The sequence below is a fragment of the Cryptomeria japonica genome, chromosome 2, assembly GCF_030272615.1.
Source record: "Cryptomeria japonica chromosome 2, Sugi_1.0, whole genome shotgun sequence".
In the NCBI taxonomy this organism is placed as follows: domain Eukaryota; kingdom Viridiplantae; phylum Streptophyta; class Pinopsida; order Cupressales; family Cupressaceae; genus Cryptomeria; species Cryptomeria japonica.
This window is the reverse complement of record NC_081406.1, coordinates 32,818,450-32,844,721: the sequence shown is the minus strand read 5'-3', so window position 1 is coordinate 32,844,721 and position 26,272 is coordinate 32,818,450. Positions and strand designations below refer to the sequence as shown.

Below are 26,272 nucleotides of genomic sequence, written 5' to 3'. Positions count from 1 at the left end.
ACTACTATAGTTTTTTAAAATTGGATAAGATTAGGAGGGTCAAACCTCTCACGCATGAAAAATTGTTCCTGATTTTTTCAGAAAAAACATAACATAGTTGTTTTCGTGCGCTGCACAAAATATATAGTTAGAAATAGTATTTTGCAAAACCTTTTGGTAGGATGATAGGTAAGAGTGAGATCTAGAATTTTTGTACCTTTTTGTAATTTTTCATTGAGTATTTTTTTTTTATGATTTTTTGAAGTGACCACATCCTGAAAATTTGGTACATGTTCGTGCGTTGGGCATAACTTGCATCAAAATAATCGAAAATGTAAACTTATTTTTTTTAAAGTGTATAGAATCTAGTATAGATAAATAATATATAATTTATTTTGAATTTGGTCAAATATATCAAAAGTTATTATAATAATGGTAGACATATGTCTATGAGGACTGTCAAGGCACTGGTAAAGAAAATTAAAGTTTACTATGCTAATGTTGTCCAAAAATAGAAAAATTTATATGGTCAGAAAAATGAGAAGACGTGTGAGATTATGGTAGTAATTTTAGAAATGCCCACTTGATCATTTGTAAACCTGATGACAACGAAGTTGAGAAATCATGTTGGAAGATGAAAAAACGTGTAAAGGGACAAAAATGGGGGGGAAATGGGCTTGCAAGCCTTAGGGTCATTTTCCAACCCTCTTACCAATGGGTTTTGAAAAATAAAAAAGTACTATTTACAGTTCTACATAACCCGCACGGGTTTTGAAAAACAAAAAGTACTATTCACAGTTCTACATAACCCGTACGGGTTATGTAGAACTAAAACCATTATTTTGTGTATCACAAAACCCGTACGGGTTATTAAGACATAATAATGTATGCTTGTAAACGTACGGGTTATGTAGAACTAAAACCATTATTTTGTGTATCACAAAACCCGTACGGGTTATTAAGACATAATAATGTATGCTTGTAAACTTAGCATTTACTGCATATATGTATAGACATACATATATAATATGTGTTTATGTATGTATATATGTATATCTATAGTTATATATACATATATTTATATAGATATATGTATATATGTTTGTATACATGCATGTCTCTCTTGTGTTCCTCTCTCTCTCGACTTCCTTCCCCAATCAATGTCTATGTCTATTCTGAGCTCTAATTATCTTCCTTGAGTTCTATCTCATATCTCTCCCCCTCACACTTCTCTCTCTACCAAGTCTCTCACCCTTTTCTCCTTCTCGTTCTCTCTCTACCACATCTCTCTCTCTCTCTCTCTCTCTCTCTCTCTCTCTCTCTCTCTCTCTCTCTCTCCTTTTCCCAATCTCCCCCTCTCCCCCTCTCCTTATCCTACTCCTACTCTCTCTCTCTCTCTCTCTCTCTCTCTCTCTCTCTCTCTCTCTCTCTCTCTCTCTCCTATTATCTCTATCTCCCTCTCCCTCTATTTATCCTATTCTCCCCATCTCCTCCCTCACCCTCTCTCCCAATCTCTTATCTCCCCCTCTCTCCCCCTCCCCCTCTCCTTATCCTATTCTCTCCCTCTCTTCCTATCTCTTATTCTCTCTCTCTCTCTCTTAGCCCCTCTCCCCCATACTCTCTCTCTCTCTCTCTCTCTCTCTCTCTCTCTCTCTCTCTCTCTCTCTCTCTTTGTCAAATAATTAATCATTCAAGAATAATTACCACAAATGAGAATTATTTAAAAATAATAAACAATAAATAATAATAATTAATTTCCACAATTAATAAATAATTCTCACAATAAATAACTAATTCCAAATAAATATAATTATCCATAAAAATATAGGACAACTAGTTCCACCTCAAAGAACAATTAATTCCACCAATGATAAAATAAAATATAATTTCCACTAAAAATAATCCCCACAATAAAAATAGCACATGCACAATAATAAATAATAATTCAGTAACTTGTTCATGGGTTCCCCAGGGTTAATCCTTTGTGTGTTTATCTTGATGAGGAGGTTGTGAAGTGGTCAAAGCCGGAGAGGGGGTGGGTGAAAATAAATTTTGATGGGGCCTCAAAAGGTAATCTGAGTACTTTAGGTGCAGGATGCGTGGCCTGTGACGATGAAGGGAAGATCCTCTTCACAGGAGCAAGAAGGCTTCAAGATGGGACCAATAATGAGGAAGAGGCTCAAGCGGCCTTACTTGCAGTTGATTTGGCAGTAAACACGAAGGCAACAAAGGTACACCTAGAGGGTGATTCCTAGGTCGTGGTTAATGCCTTGATCAAAGGCGATACCCCATGTTGGAAGTTGAATAAATTTATACACATAATTAGTGAAAAACTAAAATTCGTCCAAGATTTTTGTATCTCCCATGTGAAAAGAGGAGGGAATGCCATTATTGATGGCCTTTCAAATGTGGCATGTGAGCTTGCTATAGGGGAAGTGAGGTGGCACGATTGTAAAGATAATATCGTGCGATGGAATTAAGGTACCCTGCCAAGATTGTACGCCTACAAATATGAATTACATGTCTTTCGACCGACCTTTCAAAGTAGCAAGTTTGGCGTGTTAATACACATTTATTGTGAAATGTCCTCTGAAATAATAACGGTGGTGGAGTGTGCCATCTTTACTTCTATTTTTGGTATTCTTACGCATTTAATGAGACTGGTTTGTGAGTTGGTGAAGGAAACTCATTTTTGGTAGACTTCGTCGGGTTTTCTTTTGTAGTGTATTTTTCCCGTGGATGCCCAGTATGGAAGCAAATTTTACCTTGCAGTCTTCCAAGTTGATGCCAGCTTTCTAGGGTCCCATCCCACAGAAAAAATCTTGAGAAAATGTTTCTAGCAAAAGACCCATTGTTCTTGAAGGTAGTTCATTTGGTCTTGGGGGAGGAGGTGGTGGTTATCGGTCATGGGTATAGATGCAGACCTGACTTCTACTCCCTAATCATGGCCTGGGGACTGGAATTGGGATATACATGCGCGAATGTGAGGAAGGTTTTGAAGAAGATTATTCCACAGGAATACTTGTTAAATCTAGAGTCTTTGCTGGAATGGGACGTTCCGAGTTGGGGCTTCAACCTCTTTGAAGGAATCCTAAAGGAAAATGCAGAATGCGGGCGAGGCATTCCCAAATTCAAATTCTTCGTTGTTGAGAGAAAGTTAGAGCTCGGTTCAAGGACGATGCGAGACAAGGTTGGGAAGGTCTGGTGGTTTACGTCCAGATAATGGAGCTTGAAGATGTAATTCGATAGGCAGGTGTGGAGGAGAGGATGGTTGATGAGATGAGAAGTAGGAGGCCGATTATGAGAAGGTTATCGACGGAATTGGCAAGGCAAGTTGAACTAGGTGGTGTGGTCGGCGGCACTAGTGGAGTGGCGGAAGAACCAATTTCTTGAGGGGTTGTTGCCAAAGGAACAGGGAGGACCAATCGAGATTCAAACACCTCAGTTGTAGGAGCTATGAAGAAAGAAAGATGAGGTGTTCTATGGGCCAGGGTACTTCTGGGTGCCATTTTTTTGTTTAGTTAAAATTTTATTTGCAAAACTTGAACTTTCTGCTTATATTATAAACTATTTGAATAGTTTCGGCCAAAATTTTGATTGGCATAATATAATATGTGAACTTTCGTTCTTGAAGTTGTGGGTGTGGGGTAGTGTTTGAGCAGGCCACTGGTTTTGGAAATCATGGTTTTAGATGGGTGGTTTGGATGGTTTTTGTAGGTGGTTTGGGGAAGTGGTTTGATATTGGAAAATTTTGATGAAGTTGTATTGTTTAGTTTTAAATAATAAAATATAAATATTACCGATCAAATAATAATAATAATAATAATTCAATAAATCATATTTATTTAATAGATAATAAATTATTTAAGTAAATAATATCCAATAATAAAAATATATACTTATTAAATCAAAATTACAATTAAAGCCACAATAAATACTAATTAATTAATTAATTTATAATAATCAAATAATAATTAATATCAACCATTAAAATAATTTAATATCCACATACTCAAATAAATCATAAAATAATACCATCATCAACACATGACTTGCCACTGACACTTAGGTAATCAGATATTGTCCACATGACAAATATGACAAAATAAAACATAAGGATTAAACAATTGTCTCTAGGTTAGGACAATGGCTAGAGCTTGGTATAATTTGGGCCTTGTACCATCTTCTTTTACCACCATTAGGAATTATAAAGATATGCTCAGACCTATGGAACTAGGTGGAGTCGATGTCTGATACCTGCAATCCTGCACAAAACATGTGTTGTATATGAACATATGCATATATACATCTAATCCCATCTAATGAAAGGAAATCATGATGTCATATGGAGTTCATGAATGAGTAATATGAAATCATTCCTTTCACGCTAATCCCCAAGTAAACAATGCAGTATAGGTCTATTCTAAACATAAAATCCAAAAGCATCAATATCATCAAATCTAAATAACAACATCTGATCATAGATTAACATTTATAAGAATCATCAGGAATCATCAACATAAAATTCGATTCATAGTAAACCATCACGAACATTAATATATTTATCTCAACTGAAATATAGCAGTAATCATATCTTGAAACATAAGAGCATCATATAATAGTTCAATAACAAGAATCACATGAATGTATCCATACACAAAAAACAACGAAATGAACTACACATAAAGAGTCAAAACATAGTCCAACAAGTCAACGTAACAAGTCTGAGATGCAAGGCATGTAGAGGCACTACAAAACCCTCGTGAGGGAAAAAGCCAACCTCAAAAAGCATCTATCACCATGTATTATCAACAATGCAACCATTAAAAATACAACCATGAAAGCTTTCAAAACCCCAACCATTAGCAAGCACTCCATGTGAGCAAGCATGTAACCATACATCCCATTCTATGTTTCCAACCTCCACAAATGCTAAACCTAGCTTACCCAAACAACTACCCTTGTGGTTTCTTTTATAGACACAAGGTCCCACAAAACCACCAAGTGATATTACATCAAAACCATGGGCTGCAAAACTATAGGCTAACTACCCTATTAACCCCACATCTAATATTGGGTACTTTATTAAATTTCTTTTCACAATATTAAATAATACAATATAATTTATCTCATTGTTACAATACAACTCATCAAGTGGCCCCAAGAATATTTCAAGGGGATCTCTACACTTTACACGTCCATGTGCAACTCACACAATAAAATAAAATATTACAATAATAAACATTATTATGCAAGGTGTACAACACCTATTTTTCCAACATAGACATCGTAGGAATGCCTGCATATGGACAAAGGTCAGAAAAATTCAGAAAGTGTGTTTATGCTCCCTATTCTCGTTAGTCACTTGTACACACTAAGATACAGAAAAATATTAGGGTTGTATAGGGTTTTTTCTTAGTCAAACCCCCATTTCGATGTTTCTACCTCCACGAATAACTAGATGATAGATTGGATAAAAAAATATTATGTAATACGAATAACCCTTGTCGTGGAGGAAGACCCCTATTACTAAAGATTAAATGATAAAATATCAAATGCAAAAAGATAGCTATATATACAAGAGATTGATAAATTAGATCATTAGATAAGATAAGAGATAGGCAAGAGAGTGTTATATAGCTATGGCCTCTCTCTTGAGATGATAAGTGTTATTGTAAATGAGAGCAGTCTTGGATATTGCGAGATTGTGAACATATTTTGGCAAAGCTTCACTATGTGAGAGATAAAGTGAGAGAGCTTAAGAGATCCAATGACTAGAGAGTGAAAATGAGAGAGAAAAGTGGGGTTTTTTGCTTGGAATGAGTGAGAATAGCCGTTTCGGATGCATTTGTGTGAAGGGACGCATGTCGAAAGGGTTCTAATATGGAATATATCCGTTTGAATCTAGAATATTTTTCAGGACATTTACACATCATGTAGATGTTTGAACCCTGCACTCTTGTCTGACTAAATCGATCCCAAATTTAGGCCATATGCTACTAACACTTCATCTTTGCAATCCATGAAGTTAGAATCATAAAATCCTGATCATGATTTTTTTCATAAATGTGTCAGACTCAATGTGTAAGTGTCATAAATGCACAAGGTGCAATGTGTGACACTACAACCCCCAAAACTTGGCATAGGGCTACATAAGCCATTATGAAGTAGTCTTCAAATATACTTATAATAAGTAGTTCAATTTCGCCAAGTTGAATGGGCATTACTTTCCCAATTACATCATTTGGCCTATGATTTGGTATCAACTTAACCTTGTAACTATCTCAACATAATTCATTAAAAAATAATTTTATGACTTGTCAAAGGATTAAGGCTGAAAATTTCTCTGATCAATTCCTTTCTTGGAGTGAATATCAGATTTTTCTTTATATCATTTAGCATCCCATTGTTACAATTATGATTTCTACGAATAGCAAACATGAGTTCAACATAGAGAAATACATTAGATACCACTAGTTTCCCTAGATCAAGTTTTTAAATATTACAAACTGGTGTAGGTCTCTCATATGTGTTATAGTAATATTTAAAATATCCTACCTAGTTGATAGGATGACATCTTTGATACACCCGGTTCTATCCTACAACTATTCAATAAATGTAGGTTTCTTGGGTATGCTTAACCTTTTTAAAACAATTGGGAAATTGGTTTAATAAGTCTTGGTCAATAATTTGCTTGGACCTACCAGACTAAGTAGCAATGTGACTCATTTTGACACTTTTAGGGTTCTTAGGGGTTGTAGTGGAGATACAACTAAATAGGAATAGTGAATAACGATAAAGTTGAAAAATTTATAAAATGATAGGATCAAATTCTCTCTCAATTCACGACCATGCAAACCTTAAATAACTCTAATTTGTTGATAGTTTCTAGTTGCAAGTGACTTACATGTTATCACTCACTTTAGGAAGTTTTGAATACTCATATAATTCAATTATGTATCGAAATATTCACCAAACTCTTCTCTATTGTATCTTTGAAAATTTCTTTCATTTGAATAGTGTTGAATATCCTTGAAGAATGTAAATGAAGAAATTTGCCCTTTCACCAATCAATTACATTGAATATAGGTACAAAGTTTGAATAATTTAATGATGCAACCATTAACCTCTTCAATTTTGCTTAAATTTTGGTCATTGATCTCCTTAAGTGAATATGATCAATGACTATTGCATGTCTCATGTATGATGCAAAGGACCTTGGTGATAGAAAATATTTGACACATGTCAATCTTATGCTTTTGCTTTACACCTAGTGTCATTAGGGAGACACACTACATATTCGACCAATTGGAATGTCACACTTGTCGGGGCAATTGGCATGTAGCCAAGCAATTATAAAATGACCAATAATACACTAGTATTTGGCCATACCGACTAACGATTTAGTAAATTGATGCACCTTTGTTTCTCATCATGCATCATAGGAGAGTAAAGGGGCACACATGCAAAATTGTAATGTGAAGAGACTTTGCAATGCAATATGAATGTACCATTTGATTGCCACTATACCTAGTACCACTCAAATGAAGTCCATGTTAGTAATTACCTTTGGAAAATACGCAGCCATTGTACATGCACTGTGCATGTGAGTGTGAGATCTATAATCAAAAGTCTGTTGCAAAGGAGTTGCACAATGTGATCAAAAGTTGTTAGTTCCTAAGTTGATAATATTGTTTTACTTTCTTTACAAAGTACACACATAATCCTTGAAGAGCCAATCAAAATTCATTGACCCAACACATTACTACATGAGTAAAACCAAAGATAGGTGTTGGATATTGCCAAGCTGACATTTTAATTAAAGACTTGAAACTAGAAGTGCAATATGAAGAAGTTGTGTGATGTAATGGAATCACTAACTAGAGGCTAGATAAGAAATTTTTTAAGGGAGATGAAACCCCATTGCACATCATAAGAGTGGGAGTGGGGACCAAATTAAAAGCTATGATGCAAAAGATTGGTGTCATGCAATCAAAACTCACCACCTAAAATTCCACTAATAACTCCTTGTACCTTCTCCCAACAATGTAAATGTAAGAATCAATGGACCAATCGGAGGATGTCAACTCAACACAAGGTCATCACTTTATCGAATGAAAAGGCATATATGATGTGCAACTCCATAATATATGACACAATATCATACACTAATTATTTTTTGTAAAAGATTTCAAATTAAAACATTGATGGGAAGGAGGCACATGTGATGTGATCAAATTTTGACATATGGAATGTCAACAAGGACCTAAAGTCAAAGCACAATTACAAGGGTAATAAAACAAGCACAATCAATAGCAAGCTAACAAGAATGAGGGGTACAATAAACAAGACAACACATGAGGATCAAATCGTAGACTTAAGCGAAATACCCTAAAACATCTAGTCAACATAGAAACAAAATATTACAATAGCAATCTATGCAAAAGACCATGACTCATAAAGACCAAGGTTTTAGCAAGAAAGATATAATGAATTATATTAGAATTGGAATACTCCAACATATTCCACAACAATTTAATCTAAACTTTAAGAGAAATTCGATCAATATTAGATCGATCTATACTACCAAACTATTTTGTAAAATTCTTACGTTTGATTCTTACTTGTTGGCAATTTTATGATATCTATTAAAGATCCCATTTAAGACACTAATTTAATTTTCTTTTAAATATATTAATCAAAATCTCTTAAATTATTATATCTATGAAAATGTTATAAACTAATAAAAGTATATATAGATATTATAAACATCTTTGACAAAAAGATAGGATGTGAAGCACTTAATAGACATAGCTATTTATAAAGTGGAAGCCCATAATCCATAAATACTCTTACTAATTTGTTAACTCTTGTATCAATTTTTGAAAGGAATGAAGGACTTTTAATGGTGTCCAAGATCTTTAGGTCTAAAAGATCAAGAGACAAAATTAATTTGTTTTCAAATTCTTTTTAATTTTTGTTCTCTTAATGTTTTGTGAAGCCTTGCTTTGCAAAGTCCAAGGTATTATATTTTTATATAATTTAATAAAAAAATATATATATATTTTTAATTTTTGTTCTCTTAATGTTTTGTGAAGCGTAGCCTCTCCAAAGTCCAAGGTATTATATTTTTATATAATTTAATAAAAATAAGTGCACCATTCTTCATTAAAATGTTGTTCTTACCGCCTTCGAAAAGGGAAGCGTCATTATTAATTTAATTACGGAGATGGAGTTGCGTTTATCTCTGAAATTCCCTTTTTTTGGAATGACATTCTAGTGGACGAAACCCCACCGTCCTAATTCCTTCTGATTAAAATTTATCAACAAATTGAATAGAAAGCTAAACAACTGTGCTCCATGAAAATCCAACAACCAAAATTCAAGCAGAAATTCAGGTCAAACATTCAAATATTTCAGTGTTCTAACCCATGCATTTGTATGTTTGGTGAAATTTAGATGGCAATGAGGGTGCACCAGAATTTCAGATGGTTTCATGGATTATAATGATTACGAATTCATGAAATTGGGTGGGTATTATTTGTCTACGGTTGATCGACATAATGTTTGCTTACTTCTCCATGTTTCTTTACCTTATTATGCAATTATGTTTGTCGTCTTACACAAACATTTTACTCTGTGTTTAAAATTTGTGTTCAACTTATTGTTTGATTGGATTAGAGACTAGTTATGGCTTTGTTGGGCTCTGCTATCACATATGCAGCTCAATTGATACAATTATATATAATTCTTACGTAGTTGGGAGCTGTAATGAACCTAATACAAGTCGGGGTAATCGCTTGAGGTGCTGTATTTTGTTAGACAATGGGTAGAATACAATTCCCATGTTCTCAGAACAATATAGCTGTGAGCTGCACTGGGCCTCATATAAAAAGGTTTTATCCAATGAGATGTGGGTCTTTGTGGAACAATGGGTAATAGTAGCCTCTTATATATATATATATATATATAAGATTTTAGCTCTGGCTTTGTTGGGCTCTGGTATCATATACTCAGGCCAATTGATACTATTATATGTATTTCCTATGTTGTTGGGACGATACAACTGTGAGCTGCGATGTGCCCAGTACAAGTTGAGGTAATCGCTTGAGGTGGTGGATTTGTGAGACAATGGGTATATACAATTTTAATGTTCTTAGAACAATATAGCTGTGAGCTGCAATTGACCTAATATAGAAGGGCGTATCCCCATGAGATGTGGGTCTTTGTGCAACAATGGGTAATATTAGCTTTTTTCATATATAAGACCAGAATGAAAACATCAAAAAGATTTAAAATGCCTGACGCAGCAGGAGTCCTGTTACGCGTTACTTGACACAGATTAATAATCTAGGAGATTATCCCTTTTTCTATCAGCTCCATTGCACCTCACAGGTATATAGTTCTAAGGATATAGGAATTGTGTTTTTGTTTGATCTAAGTTGATATGTGCTCACACCAACAAACCTTAAATGCACCAGCAGAAACAATTAAGAGGCTACAATTACCTATAGTGGATTGCAGGCTAATAACATCTGCTAGCATCCCTTTTTCTATTAGGTATTTTTAGTCCCATTTGAGCTGGTGATGCCACAAATATGGGGTGTCATCCCTGAAGTGAATCACTTATCTATTAAAGGCCAATCTAACCAACACATCCACTTAATCAACGTATTCGATTATACGGAAATTAATAGATATACAATTTCACAATGGAAGTTGAAGGGTACCACTTAGAATTTCACCTTAGATGTTGCTATGGAGATTTAAACTTGGGTTTCCACAATGAGAATCCAATGCCTTATACCACTATAGCAATTTGGGTTTCCACAATGGGAATCCAATGCCTTTTACCACTTGACCTCAACCTTTTGATGTAATCTGGCCAGGACCTCCTGGATATGTAGGGTCACCCACTTACTCTGACCCCCCTCCTACTCCTGCTAACATAGCCCTGGCAGTTTAGTGGTTTGACAGTTTTTGTTTTTGTCTTTTTGGCTTAAGCTAAGTCTTTCAGGGAGCAATTTCATTCCACCCACCTTTTTTGTGAATTGTGTAATATATTTTAATTATGACATGGCACCATTCATCATGTCAGGGAGAGAGAGATTTATTTCTGTTTCATCTAATTTACAGTCCCGGGCCTTCATTCCCTGTGAAAAGTTCCCACTTTTGCAATCATGATTTTATTTTGGATGTTTGACTTCAGGCTTTTCAATTTTTTGGATATCAGGTGCTCGTAGATGTCTCCTTTCCCTCTCTTCAATTAGGTTCATTTCAGCTCATAGATATATGGTGCTGAGAACCTGCAAGTTCGGCATTTGTTTATTCTAACTTGCTATATTTCATCTTCTCTCTGTTGCATGGGTGATGCAGAGATTCTTGGAGTTGATCCAAATCACCTAGTTGTGTTTCTTGCTCTCTCCAACCTTCTAACTCCTCAAGCCCATCCAATGGTACTTGGTAAGGGTTCTACTAGTTAGACCTCCAAGGCCTAATCCACTTTGGCTTGCCTCCAAGGTATAGCCACAAATGTTTTACAACAATGCTTCCTATTGAGGGTTTCACCTCAATCCCTATCACACCTTCCCAACACTCCAACAACCTCTGCAAAGGATCTTTCTTCACAAACTTGTTCCATGAGAGTAAAATGAAGTTACTCAGTGTCTATGGTGTCTACTAAGGGTTTGATCACCTTTAAATCCATTGCCAAACCTTCTCAAGGTCACCTTGGCTATACCGGCTCCAAATAGGCCTAATTCAATTAGCCCTCCTATTACGGTTTTCAGGGCTTAGTTTCAAATCTTCCCACACAAGGCCCTAAACAAATTACATTTATGAGTACCCTTTTCAAAGTTACATACAATATTGCAAAATGGCATCTGGGTTCTCCGTACACATGGGGTTTCTAGAACTGTCCTATTTTTAAGGGTTTTAGGCCTACCCGGGTGACTTGCAAACTTGGCCTTAGAAGGCTTCACCAGTCAAAACCTTTGCAAAAACCAATCATGTATTCTTTAAGGGCATTCAAAGGGGTCTCCAACCATGTGTCAACTTTTGGCTCTACCAATCCATGTGTGCTCTGAAAACGCACATCTTCTGCTGTCCTAGTCTCACCAACTCCTAGCTGTGAGCCTAGGGTATCATTGTAAAATCACCACAAAGGTCTGCAAAGTTACAAAACTCACACTAAACTTATTTACAGACCCTAACCTAGCATTCCACATGATTTCAACCGGTGCCATCAGTGGATGCTCAGGTTAGAGCCATTTCTTGCTTAAACCCTAGCTTACAAGGGTTTTGCACCTAGTCACAGAGAATGGTTTAAATCTTTGCAACCGGACACAATCAAACTTGCTAATCTACCTTGTTGGAAAGTAGATTCACCAATCCCTCATGCCCTGCAAGTAGAATCCTCTGACAAGTCCGTACTGGACTGTACAACACAACAAAAACAAAGAAAAATAGTGAAAACGGTGTAAAACAAGATTTTTTCCTTACAACCAAAACTTGCTTTGCATTCCAATTCCTCCAACCTGTACAATGACGTTGTCTTTGGCTTTTAACAACATGATTCAGTTGGTTAGAACCAACTTCTTCACCGCTAACAACAAAAGTGCAACTTTTGCAATGTTGCAAATGTTGCTTAGCACTTTTTACGTCTTTTTTGGTTCTTAGGATGCAACCTTGCACTCCAAGGCTCCAAAAAAAAAAAAAGGCCCTCTATGCATCCTAGGAGACCTAAAACAATACATTACACCCTATTACATGATGACTCTATTCTTAGAGTAGTGCACTTGTGAAAAACACCAACATTACATCTTTCTAGGATATCAATATCTTGAACACAACAAAAACTTGGACAACTCAACCATGACTTCATTGAGTCCCAAATGGTTGGTCCACTTATTACAACATAAAAGACACATAAAAGATTTAAGAACACACCGAAATTTGCATGGAGTGATAGGTGCCCTGCACCAACGGGCCTTTTAGCTCCCTTGCTAGGGTCTTTCCCTTATGATTGACTGGGAATTTTCTGAGTTATTCCTTAAATGTGCTTTCACTGTTTTCTCTGTCAATGATTTGATGGTATCGTGGTTGTATTCCCTCGTAGGTGACTGATTCTAGATAAGTAGGTTTGTGTTTCAGATTAAGAGCATTATACTAAAGCTTCAACAATTGCCCATGAAGAAAGATTTCTGTAGACTAAATTATAAATTACGTCAACAATTGTGAAGATATTTGTGATACAAATCGCAGCAAATATATTGATCAAAAGGTCAAATTTGAACTCTTATCACATGTTCATCTTTTACTGCAATTTTGCATGTTTATCACTAACATTTAGCTGAGAATGATTCAATTCTGGAAAAATACTAATGGATTTGAAGTTCATTCTAAAGATTTTAGCATACTTCTTATATTGCAATTGCTATGAAGAATTTAGTAACTTTCATTCGGTACAACAACTTATGCTCATTTATTGAATCATTAAATATCAGTTTAGCCTCAGTGATGACCAGTTACCATAATGTGATGGAGAATGTTGCCTCTGTTTATTCTAGCTCTGCATTATGGTTATATTCAATTCACATCTTCTTTTGTTTTTTGTCAATAATCTTTTTGGTTGGGATTCAATTTATGACAGGGATATGTAGAGCCCGTGCAGTTACTTGAGTCATGTTTCTAATTTGATTTTGTGGAGTACCTTCTTTGGTGGTCTTTGATGTTGGAAAGTGTGACAGGAAAAACTATTGTTGAAAGCATTGAATATTGAGTACAAGCAGGCAAAACATCTATAATGGTAGCAAGAATGGAGAATATTAATGTTGTATAATAGAATCGCTAAGCAACTGACATTGAGGCATCCTTTAATTGCCTGAAGAACAAATTACAGCGACTTGAGAAAGGTTTGAGGATGATTAAGGGATCATGATATTGAAATTGCAACAGATTTTAGACTTAATGTATTTAAGTTTCTAATGCGAAGCAGGAATATAATTCAGTTTGCTGGGGTTGCTTCAGAGATTCGAGAGTGACAAGGTTGAATAAGTTACAGTGGGGATTGGTCGATGTCAAGAGGTTGGAAAGATTGATACTGCATATAACACACTCAAATTAGCAACAAGCAGCTGAAGATATAGGGGGTATTTGTATTAATATAATAATGTTCGGAGAAGGCTTCTCTTCAATATCTAATAAGGAGGTGGCTCCTATGCATTGCCCACAAACGACAATACCTCAGTTCAGCTCATCTAGAGATTCAGTAATGCTAGGTAATTTTTACAACACTGAAGCTGAAGAGAATGGGTTTGAAAGGCTTCCTGATCATCTTCTGATAGAAGTATTTGTGAGGCTGCCTGCCTCTGATTGGGTTGCTGCATCTTGTGTCCAGAAGCGTTGTGCTGCTTTATTTAGGGGTGAAGGTTTATGGCAAGCTGCACTCACCAGGAGATGGCCTTCTGCTGGTAAGGAAAAGAGATGGCCTGGACCTATTGGACGGGGCTTAAGTAAAAGTAAACGGTAATAATTTAATCTTTTCCTCTTCTATATGTATTTGCAATTATAAAGGGCATTAGAACTAGAACCGCTACTTCACTACTAATTCAAGCTTTTAAACTTTGTATGCATTCCCATTTTCACTCTTTTTTATAAGCATTTTGTCCAAGTTAAGAGGGATATTTTAGTTTGGTAGAATTAACTAGAGATGGGATCATGCATGGCAAGCATTAAATTAGATGTTCTTAAGTGAATATGAGGAGAAGTTGATACCAATAAACCTGTGCAGGAGAAGCAATGCTAACAAAATCTTAAATGCATTAGAAAGAAAATAAATGCACAATCACAATATAAAATAATTTACCTTGGGAAACCATTTTGAGAAAAAAAACCCAGAAGAAACAGTACTTACTTACTCTATTGACTCAACCATTCGCAATACAATAAGATATTTCTTATGTTCCATGGTGTTTTGGCGACAGGGATGGGGGTTGTGGATGGCAGGGGACATGTTTTAGGGACCAGTCTAAAGACCATTTTTCAGGGACAGCGGGGGACAGCAATGAACCCCACACACACACATATACAGAGAGAGAGAGAGAGAGAGAGAGAGAGAGAGAGTCAAATTCTACAAGTTAATCGACAGCTGTATAAGATGGGAGCAGTATATAGCAGCAACATAACATGACACTTTTAAAATAACGTTGGACATGTTGTGACGTTTTCACACATCGCCCCATTGCAAATGGGGGACCCCTACTTTTTAGGTCCACCTAGTCTTTTGGTTTTGGTTCTGTAGGCCTTTTCACAACAATCCTTTCGGTCTCCCAGGTCTGCAAGTGTTTTGATGAAATTTGGTCAAGTTTGTAAGTCGTTTTAGCGAATTTGGCCAAGTCTGGAACTTTTTTTGCCTATTTTAGGGTTTTGCCCTTCAGACTTAGGTTTGAGGTATTTTCCTTAGGGTTCTTAAAAAACTGAACATTGCATTGGACTCAGGACTCTTCAATTTGAGTGAATTATGTTTTTTAGGGGATTTCACTGCCTCCCAGATTGTCTTTATTTTGCCAAAAATCAAACTTACTATTTTTAGCGGTTTCTATTTTTTATAAGTTTCTATTTTTATTAAGTGTCATCCTACCTCGGTTTACCCTAATTTTGATGTTTTGAAGTACTTACTATTTTTAGTAATTTATTTTTGGCAAGTGCTTCAAAGGCAGGGGTCCTGACACTAAAGGCAAAACATTCTTGAGAATATTTGTCTAAATCCGGAAAGTTGAAAAAGTAGACAGTTGATCAAAAAATGGTTGTCTGAATTCTTTCCTAAAGTGGAAAAGCTTGAAAAATCTTCTAAGGCAGAGAAAATCACTTCAATCCTGAATTAGCATCCCAATCTGGAAAGAGCAAAAAATGACTAAGTTTGGAGAAGATCAAACAAGAATTTTTCACCCCATGGAAAAGGCATTCTAGGAATAGCATGGGTGCTAAAGTGACCCCACAAAGGTATTCTCCTTCATGCCAAAATCCTCCACATGCAAGGTTTAGCGTCAAGTCATGTGTATGGGCGCCAAATAGGGGGTGTGGAGGAATTTTCCTCCAACCCAAAATTCCTGCACCACATCAGATCCACGCCCAAGTCCAGATAGGGAGCGCCAAAGTGATGTCATGGAGGAATTTTTTCTCCTTGGCCAAAATTCCTGCAGCATACCATTCTAGTGCCTAGTCTAAGGAGATGAGCGCCAAACTAAGGAGGAGGAATTTCTTCCCAAGGAAGAATTCCTCCACAGGGTCAATCCAATGCCTAGGTAAGGGTATGGAGCACCAAAACAAGGGTGTGGAGGATTTTTCCTCCTCAAGCAAAATTCCTCCATAGCATGCAATCAACGCCCAAGGATGAACTGGAATTCTTGGCAAGGAAGAAAACAAAAATTCCTCCCTCAAGGATGAAAATTTCGCCCAAGATGAAAAAATTTCAAGATCAAGGTAAAAATTGCCCAAGAAAGAGAATTTTCTCTCTCCTCAATTTCGGAGCTAAAAATGAAAAAATTCATAGAAAATAGGAAAGGTGATGAATTGATCAAAAAAATTTCCTTCAGGACGGAATTCTTGGAAAAAGTAAAAAAATGACCAAGTGTTGGAAATTCCTTCCTTCAGGACAGGATTTTAGGAAAGTGAAAAATTGACAGTGTTGGAAATTCCTTCCTTCAGGACAGGATTCCTGGAAAATGTGAAATTCAGTTAAGGATTGAAGAAATTCCTTCCTTGGGGATAAAGTAGGATCAAGGTCAAGGAAGGAGCGCCAAAATTGAGTTGTGGAGGAATTTTCCTCCCAAACCAAAATTCCTCCTTCACATGTTTCTAGTGCCCAGTCCAGGAGAGGAGCACTAGAGAGGGGTAATGGAGGAATTCTCAAAGGAAATCATCAATTCCTCCTCCAAGATGAAGTTTCCTCCAGGATAAACTAAAGACGGAATTCCAAGCAAGGAAGAAATCACACCCAAGGATGAAATTGAGAGAGAATTCCAAACAAGGTGGAAAATTCGCCCAAGGAACAAAATTCATGAAATTTTTTTAAGATGAAGGAAAATTTGGCCAAGAGAGAGGATTTTCTCTCTCCTAAATTCTAGAGCCTAAAATGGAAAAAATCCTAAAAAATAGGAAGTGGCAAATTGATCAAAAATCTCCCTCAAGGCATGATGAACACAAGAACACAAAAACACAAAAAAATTCTTCCCGAATAATTTTTTTCTCTCTCTAGGAATTTTCTCTCTAAAAAATCTAGGCTTATAGGAATCCTTCAGAAGTGGAAAAGATTGTTAAAATTCTTCCAAGGCAGGAAAATCGTCCAAAATGTCTTCTGTGAGCCCGAAATGGAAAGATTCTTGTAAAGGATGAGTTGGCGACATGCAAAGAGAATGTTTTGTATTAATGAAGCACAACTCGGAAAATTATAAAAGTTACACTGATGGCGGGGTCCATTTGCATAGTGAAAATCTATTGAGTGCAAGGCAGCATGATGGCACATTTATCTTGACCTAGTAGTGGCATACTTAATGCATGGCAGCTACCATATTCTTGGAAGTGATGGTGCATTCAATGCACATTGGGTGAATTTGGAGGTGATGGTGCATTTCTTGCACAATGGGCGATCTTTTGCATGAGGGTACATTTATTGCATAGTGGGCACTTTTTGAATGTAATGGTTAATTAATGCTTTATGGGCGCCATTTTTGGCAGGAATGTAATCAATTGTTAATGGGCATGATGGGTCATTGATGTTTATTCCCACCTTGTTGCATCATGTGTGTGGAATCTTTTGGGTCAAACCCTAATTAGGGTTTGCATGTAATCAACTGGAGGCCTATATAAGGGATTGACCCCTTCATTTGTAAAGCAGGGAGATTGTATGAAATTGTTGCGATAAGTTATTGAGATAATAACAGTGATGCATTGTTCTTTGATGGTGTTCACTTAAGTTATTTTTTCAAAACTTGCATGGTTTCACCTTTCTCACTTAGAATAGAAGTAGAGTAGTGCTTTGATTTCAATGGAGAATGCAATGGTGTTTGATGAATTTCCATGGTTCATACATTTTGCATCTTGTTGATTATAAGTTACAATGTAAAGTTAGCCTAAGCCACTAAATTTGTGCTAAGTTCGATTGTGGTAGTCATTTGGATTGCGCCGTTTTGGGTATTCAAATGCACTTTCTCGATGTGAAAATCCTTCAACATCTTTGGATTTTTGCACTGGTTCTTGTGGAGTTGTAGTTAATCTTGGCGAAGCAGAATTTGGTTTATTTGGAATTTGTCAATTAGAGCACTATCTATTGATATCACTGCCCTTAGGAGTAGATTTAGATCCTTCTAACCCTTTTCCCTTTAAATTTCAGTTCATTCCAGTTCAGTTCATTTGAAGCAGAAGCGTCACATAATTGCTATAACTGATGATGAAGTTCCAGCCATAGCAAAGAAGTGAAAGAATGATTCAAATGTAAGTCCCCTTGGATTACCAACAAATGTCAAAGCCAAATGAGTCTATATCCACAGTAAAGTCACTAGTACGCGGTTGGAACCTTGGAGTCAATGTATGATCTTCTTGCAATCTTAGCATACGTCTGATTTTGATCAAGAGAGGATAAGGTGACCATTGGGAAACTTTATTTTGTGTTGGTGTGGTCACAAAACGTACGTCAACAGGATGATGTCTGCAGAAGCCTGCACACCAACTCCATTCCAAAAAAGATTGTTTGTCTGCACTTCTCACACAATACCATACAGTATCAGGTCGCTGTGTATTGTTAGCAGGTTATGTTTAATTAAGAGTTCAAATAAAAATTTCCACAAGATATACATGAACACTGTATTGTCATACCTATGGCATCTGTTGCCTGAATTTTATATTATATTTATATCATCATATGTTAAGTAATTTTATCTTCTATAAAGCATCATAGTTTCCCTTAGAAAGAAACTTTACTGAGATCTACAGTTTTGTAGCATAATATTGATGTTATTTTGTAATTTGTAAAAGCAAATTGCATTTGATTGAGTATAGGATATATACAGGCAATCTATAAGAAAAAAATAACATGTTAGCCTTGAGCATCATTACTATAAAAATAAATTAATCAAATGTACTATTATTTATGAGAATTAAGTGCAAGAATCCATGATCAACAGAAGAGAAAACCCACACATTATTTTTTTGAAATATGTGTTTGTTTGCAAGTTTGTTTCTAATGAAGTAGTTAGTTGTAACCTCCATACACTGAAAAGGACTGCTCATAGTTGTTTCCAACACCCAAACAAAGCTTAATATGGATTTTGATGATTTCATGGAATGATAGAATATGTCACTAGCTGCTCCACGTCTGCTCCACCACTCTCTGTTTGTGAACAGTAGTATTAAACTCAATTGTAGACCACTTTCCAATGCTCAGAAAACTCCCTTAACCTTTCCTTACCAAACCCATGTGCTAGCAAGGAAGTGGCACCTACTTCTAGGAGCAATTTAGCACAATTAATTCAGTTCTTTACCAAAGATAACAAATGACCACTCAAAATGCATTGTCCAGCAAAGAGGAATACTTAGAAATAATACCCAGAATGATAGCAGGTCTTATCACTGTAATATGAGCGAAACTTCAATTCCTAGCTACTCAAGAAAAGAACACCAGTACAAAAGCATTTAATCACTACCAAACTGGAAAAGCACTCCAAAAAGAGTCACTCCACACCAAAACCAAGAAACCCACATCAGAAAACTATGAATGTCTTCATCTTTCTCAAATCCAAAATCACCCAGAAAGCCAAAATCACCATAAGTCTCAAAACAAGTACACCAACCAGCTAGGGTGGGTCTTGTTGTAAAACCTAATCACACATTACCCCATTCAAAATGGGGACCCCCTACTTTTTAGGCCCTCTCGGTCTTTTGGTTTTCATTTTTGGGGTCTTTTTTGCGGCAGTCTCGTTGATCTCTCTGAGATTGCAAGTGAGTGGGGTCAGTTTGATCAAGCCTGCTTTTCGTTTGAGCAATTTTGGCAATGTCTAGGGCTCGTTTTGTCAGTTTTAGGGTTTTTTTCCTCCGGTCCTAGATTTTAGGGGTTTCCTTTTAAGGTTTTCAAAAACTGAAAGTTGCAATGGTGTTAGGACCCTCTAAGGATCTGACACGTGAAATTTGAGCGAATTCTGAGCAACTTTCTATTTTTAGAAAGTTCCTATTTTTTAGGGATTTCACTGCCTCCCGGAATGTCTTCATTTTGTCAAAAATCAAACTCACTTTTTTTAGTAATTTCTATTTATAGTAAGTGTTTATGTGTCCTGTTTAGGCTCTAACTCTGACATTTGAAGCCCTTTCTAGTTTTGGAAAATCTATTTGTGGCAGGACTCTCACAGACAGACATTGAAGAATGAACTGTTTGCCCTCTCGGGTGAATAACTTAAGACATAAAGAACATAACGCAGACTAATGCCGTAAATATCAAACAAAGTATATCAGATGTTCTATTCATAATAAGTGTATTTTACAAGTTACATTCCGAAGTATAAAAGGGTACCGAGGGGGTGCGAGCGCCAACCGTCGCACCGCAACTTCCACCCCTCGGTTGCCAACTAACCAAAACATTTACACATAATTAACTAATGTTATTCCCGTGTACAATAATGCCGACAACAGCTCCCTCCGGCTGTGCCAGTGTCATCTGAAACCGTTGTGTGAGCCAGCTTTGCATAGCCTCGAGGTCAGCACGCATCTCCGTGACCGAGGGATGGTTCGCTGTCGTCGGCTCCTTCAACAACGAAGCAGAAACAGTCACCACAGTGTCACTACCCACGACGTCCAACCGCACGTGAGGCTCGGTATCCTCCACCTCCGTCAGCCCCTGCTCCTCAACGACTACTACCCGATGCGGTGACTCCTCCGTCCCTGACTCTGCCATGTCCTCGGTAAGTGTTGCTGTGGTTGGGCCCGACGGTGCTCCCTGGTACTCGTGCTGGAGGGGACCAAGTGTAACAGGCGTATGGCTCTGCCCGAAGGCCGGAATACAGGTGCCGCCTACTCCAGATGCTAGCACAGGCGTGCCCATCAATAACAGAGGTGGGGCAAACCGGACTCGTACAGGCTCCTCCGTTGCCTGACTACTATCGTCCTCCTCATCTTCCGCCTCCGAATCCTCCGCGCTGCTGGAATCCCTCTCACTGTCAGGCTCCCCTGAGGCCGAGGCCCTATCTACCGCCCGTTTCCGCTTCGCAGAAGAGTGCCCAATGTCCAAGTGCCTCCAATACATTATTGGAGGCTCTCCTGCTGTCAACGGTCCCTGCGGCCGTACCTCCAACTCGTCCTCCGGCACTGCTTCCCGCGTGGCCTCCAGGAATAACCCTATAGCGTAATGAGGCATATAGAATGTGCGATGCTGGAGCGTCAAAAACTCATACATACGCTCTGCGATTAACGCGGCCCAATCATATACGATGCCATTCATCAGCCCATTCATCAACATAATCTGAGGGAGGGCAATGTCCGACACCCTACCCGACCCTGTCAATTTGCTCTTGATGACATCCATAATGCATCTCCAGTGGCCCTCCGCAACAAAAGTCTTACGGATTCCGCGACCCTTCGTGGCTCTAGCCACGCTGTCCAACTCCGCTGTCGTCAAGTTCCGGGAGACTAATTTAATCCACCGCTCCTTCTCCTCCCGTGTCATCTTTTTGGCCTTCAAGTCTATTTTCTTGCCCTGGCTGCCCGGAATGCCGAATACCCTCGTGAAATCCCCTGCTTTGAAGGATATAGTGACATCCCTCCGGAGGTATTCAAACGTGCTGGTGCATGTATGCCTGTCGAAGGTGTCCACCATGAAGCGTAGGGCACCCTCGTACTCCCGGATAGGGAACACGGGCATCCGAATAGCCCACTCTACTTGTGCCTTACGAAGGTTTTGCTTTACCAGGTCATTATCGGGGGTGTCCTGCCACCATTTTCGGCATTCCAATCCATTCAGGCCTTCAAAAGTAACATTCTGTGGCATCACTGTGTTTTTCGCACTTATGGCAGCCTGTGGTGCTTTCTGTTTTTGTTTTTGTCGGGCGTTGGCATCCATGGTGCCGCCTGCAACGCGTACTCCTGAAGCTAAAATCCTGATATTGCTACCCCTATCCCTCTGGCTGCTACTGGAAGAAGCGTGCAGCTGTTTCTTCCAACTCCTTTTCCCTGCTGAATCCATCAATCTCCGTGTAACTGATTGCCTGTTTTAAAAAAAATCGTACACCTTCGTAACGGCCCTCTTTTTTTTTTTTGGCTGCCGCTGTGCGGCTGCTTCTTCTTTTTCTCCCCTGTGCATGGCCCGTCTTTTTACGGCGTGTTTCTCTTCCCTTGCTGTGCGGCGTGCTTTTTTTTTCCTTGCTGCGTGTTACGCGGTGGTCGGCCTGTGCGGCGTGTGCGGACTGTTCTTCCCTTTCGTGTCGCGTGGTGGTCGGGCCGTGCGATGCGTCTTCCTCTTCCTTTATCCTTCGCGTCGCGTGGTGGCCGGGGTGTGCGGTGTGCGGCGTCTTCTTCTTCCGTGAGGGGTTTTATTGCCAAGGCGGGGAAGTGTTTTATTGTTTGCGCGAAGGGGTTTGTTTGGTGCGGTGTGCGGTGGGTTCATGTCGCGGCAACAACCTTCGGTGGCTCCCACCGCACAGTGGTTCCACCGCACGATGGTGTCACCGTCGGTGGTGTCACCGTCGGTGGTTCCACCTTCGGTGGTCACACCGTTGGTGGTTTCACCGCACGGTGGTGTCACCTTGGTGGTCCCACCGTACGGTGGCCACTTTCCTCTTTTTTTCTTTTTTCTTTTTTTAATTTAGCGGACTAATTGACTGGAGGGTACTGGTTCCCTCCGTTCGTGATAGATTTTTAATTTCGACCCGTTGACTGCGTCTGGTATCTCCTTCCCGTCTAGCGTCCACAACTTTATTGCCCCGTTCGTATTGACCTCACGTATCCAGAAGGGCCCTAACCATCGGACTTTGAATTTCCTAGGTTTAATTTCGTTCTTCCCGTTGAATTTTAACACCAACTGTCCGGGAGTAAACTTCATTCGCCGGAGATACTTGTCGTGCCACACCTTCCGTCTTTGCTGGGCTGTTTCTGTCGCCCACTGAGCCATCATCCTTCGTTCGTCCAATTTGTTCAAAGCGTACAGCCTCTCCCTCAGGGTTTCCATGTCGCCAAGGCGATTATCGATGGCAATCCGTAGACTTGGCACCATGAATTCAATTGGCACCACGGCTTCTTGTCCATACATTAGCTGGAAGGGAGTCTGTCCAGTAGTTACCTTGTAAGTTGTTCGGTATGCCCAAAGTACTGACGGTAGGCGCTCCTCCCAGTCATCCCTCTCCACTCCGCAAGACTTATATATCCCGACATTATTATTTTATTTGTGGCCTCCGCCTGGCCATTGGCACGTGGGTAGTACGGGCTTGATAATGAGTGAAAAATCTTGAAGTCTGATGTCAACTGCCGTATGACATGGTTCACGAAGTGGCCTCCCCGGTCACTGGTCAACTGAATAGGTATACCATATCGCGTAATGATATGTTCATAAATAAATTTCGCTGTGCTTATTGCCGAATTATCCTGGAGAGCCCTTGCCTCCACCCACTTGGTCAAGTATTCTGTCGCAACTATAATGTACCGGCATCGTCGTGTGCGACTGGCCTTAAGAGGACCCACAAAGTCGAGTCCCCATCGTTCAAAGAGTTCTTGTGCATGCGACGGGTTGAGGAGCATGAAGTCCCGCTTCAGAGGTTTGCCCGCCCGTTGGCAAGTGTCGCACCCCACGACCCACTCCCTGGCGTCGTGATGTACCGTTGGCCACCATAGTCCTGCGAGAAGCACCTTGCGGGCTGTAGTGTCTGGACCCATATGTCCACCTGCGGGCCCTTCGTGTGCCCCCCTTAGTACACTTGAGACTTCTTCCTCCATGACACAACGCCTTAATATCTGGTCCGGCCCCATTTTGTAGAGTAACCCGTTGATGAGCGAAAAAGTCCTGCTCCTTAATACGAGCTTTCTTCGTTCCCCTGGAGGCATACCCTCCGGAAATCGGGACGTCGATAGGTACTCTCCAATCTTCCTGTACCACAAAGGGAGTACGGCTATTTGGAACAAGTGTGCATCCGGAAAATCGTCATTTACTCCCTCTGGAGGTTCCCCCGACTTAATCTGGGACAGCTGGTCGGCTATGACATGGCTTCGCCCTGGTCTTACCACAGTTAAAAATGTGAACTCCTGTAGTAGCAATAGCCAACGACTTATCCTCCCTTGGATAATGGGCTTGTTTACTAAATACATGAGTGCCTGGTGGTCTACGTAAAATGTGAATGGTGTGGCCAGGAGGTAATGACGGAATTTCTGTACGGCATAGACCATACCGAGTGCTTCACGTTCTGTGGTACTATAGTTTTTTTCCGCCTTCGAGAGTAACCTGCTGGCAAAATAAACGGGGTGGGCCAGCCCGTGTCCTCCTACTTGGGCTAATGTAGCCCCGATGGCATAGTTTGAGGCATCCACGTGAACGTGGAATTCCTTATCCCAATTCGGGTATGCCAGTATGGGCGCTCCCATCAACCTTGTCTTCAGCTCTTCGAAGGCCTTGCTCTGTGGCTCTGCCCAAATGTATGGTTCCCCTTTCCTTGTCAACTTATCCAACGGGTGAGACACCTTAGTGAAGTTCTTGATGAACCTCCTGTAGTACCCCACATGACCAAGGAAGGACTTTATCCCCGTGACGTCCATAGGAGGTTCCATTTCTACTATTACCCGAATCTTGTCCGGGTCCGTTTTTAATCCTTCTTTACACACAATGTGTCCCAGCAATCTTCCCTGTGGTACCATGAATCTACATTTCTTCGGGTTGAGGGCCAACCGTGCCCTCCGACACCTCTCTAGGCACTCCTCGAGAGTTTTTAAGTGGATGTCCTGTTCGCTGTAAATAGACCAATCATCCAGGAATGCTTTGAAGTTCCCCACCGACATCTTGTCGAAGATGTGCAAGATGATGCACTGAAAGGTGGCAGGCGCATTGCATAGACCGAAGGGCATTCGGTTGTATGCGTACACACCGTCCTCCACCACGAAGGTTGTTTTCAGCTTATCTTCCTCCGCGATGGATATCTGGTTGTAACCAAAGAACCCATCCATGAAGGAATAGATTTCATGTCCAGCTACTTCCTCCAAGATGCTGTCGGTGAAGGGTATGGGAAACGGGTCTTTAATAGTGACAGCGTTTAGGCACCGGAAGTCTACACAGATCCGGATCTGATTGGCCTCTTTCTTGAGGGAAATCACAATGGGGGACACCCATTCGCTTGTCTGCACTCTGAAGATTATGCCCGCTTCCAACATCCGCTCAATTTCGTCGTTCACCCGTACAGCATAATTTTTGTTCATTCGGTACGGCCGCTTCCTTACTGGCTGGGCTCCTGGTACCAATGTTATTTGGTGCACACATAACTCTGGGGGCACGCCCTTCAAGTCCTTGTATGTCCATGCAAAGACATCCTTGTATTCAAGGAAAATTTTGAAGGTTGCGTCCTTCAACACTGGATTCCAGTCATCTCCGACAAGGATGATCTTGGGGTCACTTGTCTCCCCGAGATTCGTTTCCTTTAACTTGGCTTCTTGATACTTAATGGGCTCCCCCTTCAGGAATTGGTGTGCCGGCGTCTCATTCACTGCTGCCTCCCCTTCCTTATACTCGCCATATTCTGGGGGAAATATATCTGGTTCTTCTTCGATGCTCAATACGTTGCACGAGGGTGTAAATAGTTCATAATCTCCCATTTGCCAATGGAAGAGGCCATTCAAGGAGTCCCCATCGTCCCCTGAGCATGCCTCCAGTTCTAACAACTCTTCGTCACTAGGCTCCATGCAGCATCCATTACCACCCTCCGCTAACTGGTCTCCCTCAGATTCCGAGTCGGAGGAGGAGGCTAACTCCTCGCTCACCATCTGCGTACGGAGATCGATTACGTACTTCCTCCTGACGTTTTCCAAAGAAAGGGTATTCCGCTTCCAGTTATGGTTCGCTTTTGCTGCAATGAGCCACCCCCGCCCTAGGATGGCATCATATCCTTTCTGCTTCAGGGGGATTACCACAAAATCCAGCACGAATGGTTGCGTGCCGACCATCACCTGCTGGCCCATGAGGGTACCAAGGGGTTTAATCCCATGTTGGTCTGCCCCTAGCAGGTTGAACGTAAGGGGCCACAACGTAGGCTTTCCCAATTTTTTCCATGTCGCTTCTGGG

At 39.6% G+C, this 26,272-nt stretch overlaps 1 protein-coding gene across 3 annotated transcripts in view; it reads left to right on the top strand.

Moving 5' to 3' along the window:
* The first annotated feature begins 9,183 nt into the window (after nt 1–9,183).
* Nucleotides 9,184–26,272, top strand: part of LOC131047387 (uncharacterized) — an 81,857-nt gene continuing 64,768 nt past the window's right edge. The window contains exons 1-2 of one of the 3 annotated variants that reach the window (XM_057981249.2): nt 9,184–9,509; nt 13,631–14,505. In XM_057981249.2, coding sequence (XP_057837232.1) covers nt 14,150–14,505 — 356 coding nt within the window. In that variant the 5' untranslated portion in view covers nt 9,184–9,509; nt 13,631–14,149. The remainder of the gene's footprint in view (nt 9,510–13,630; nt 14,506–26,272) is intronic. The other 2 variants (XM_057981251.2, XM_057981250.2) reach the window with 2 other exon arrangements.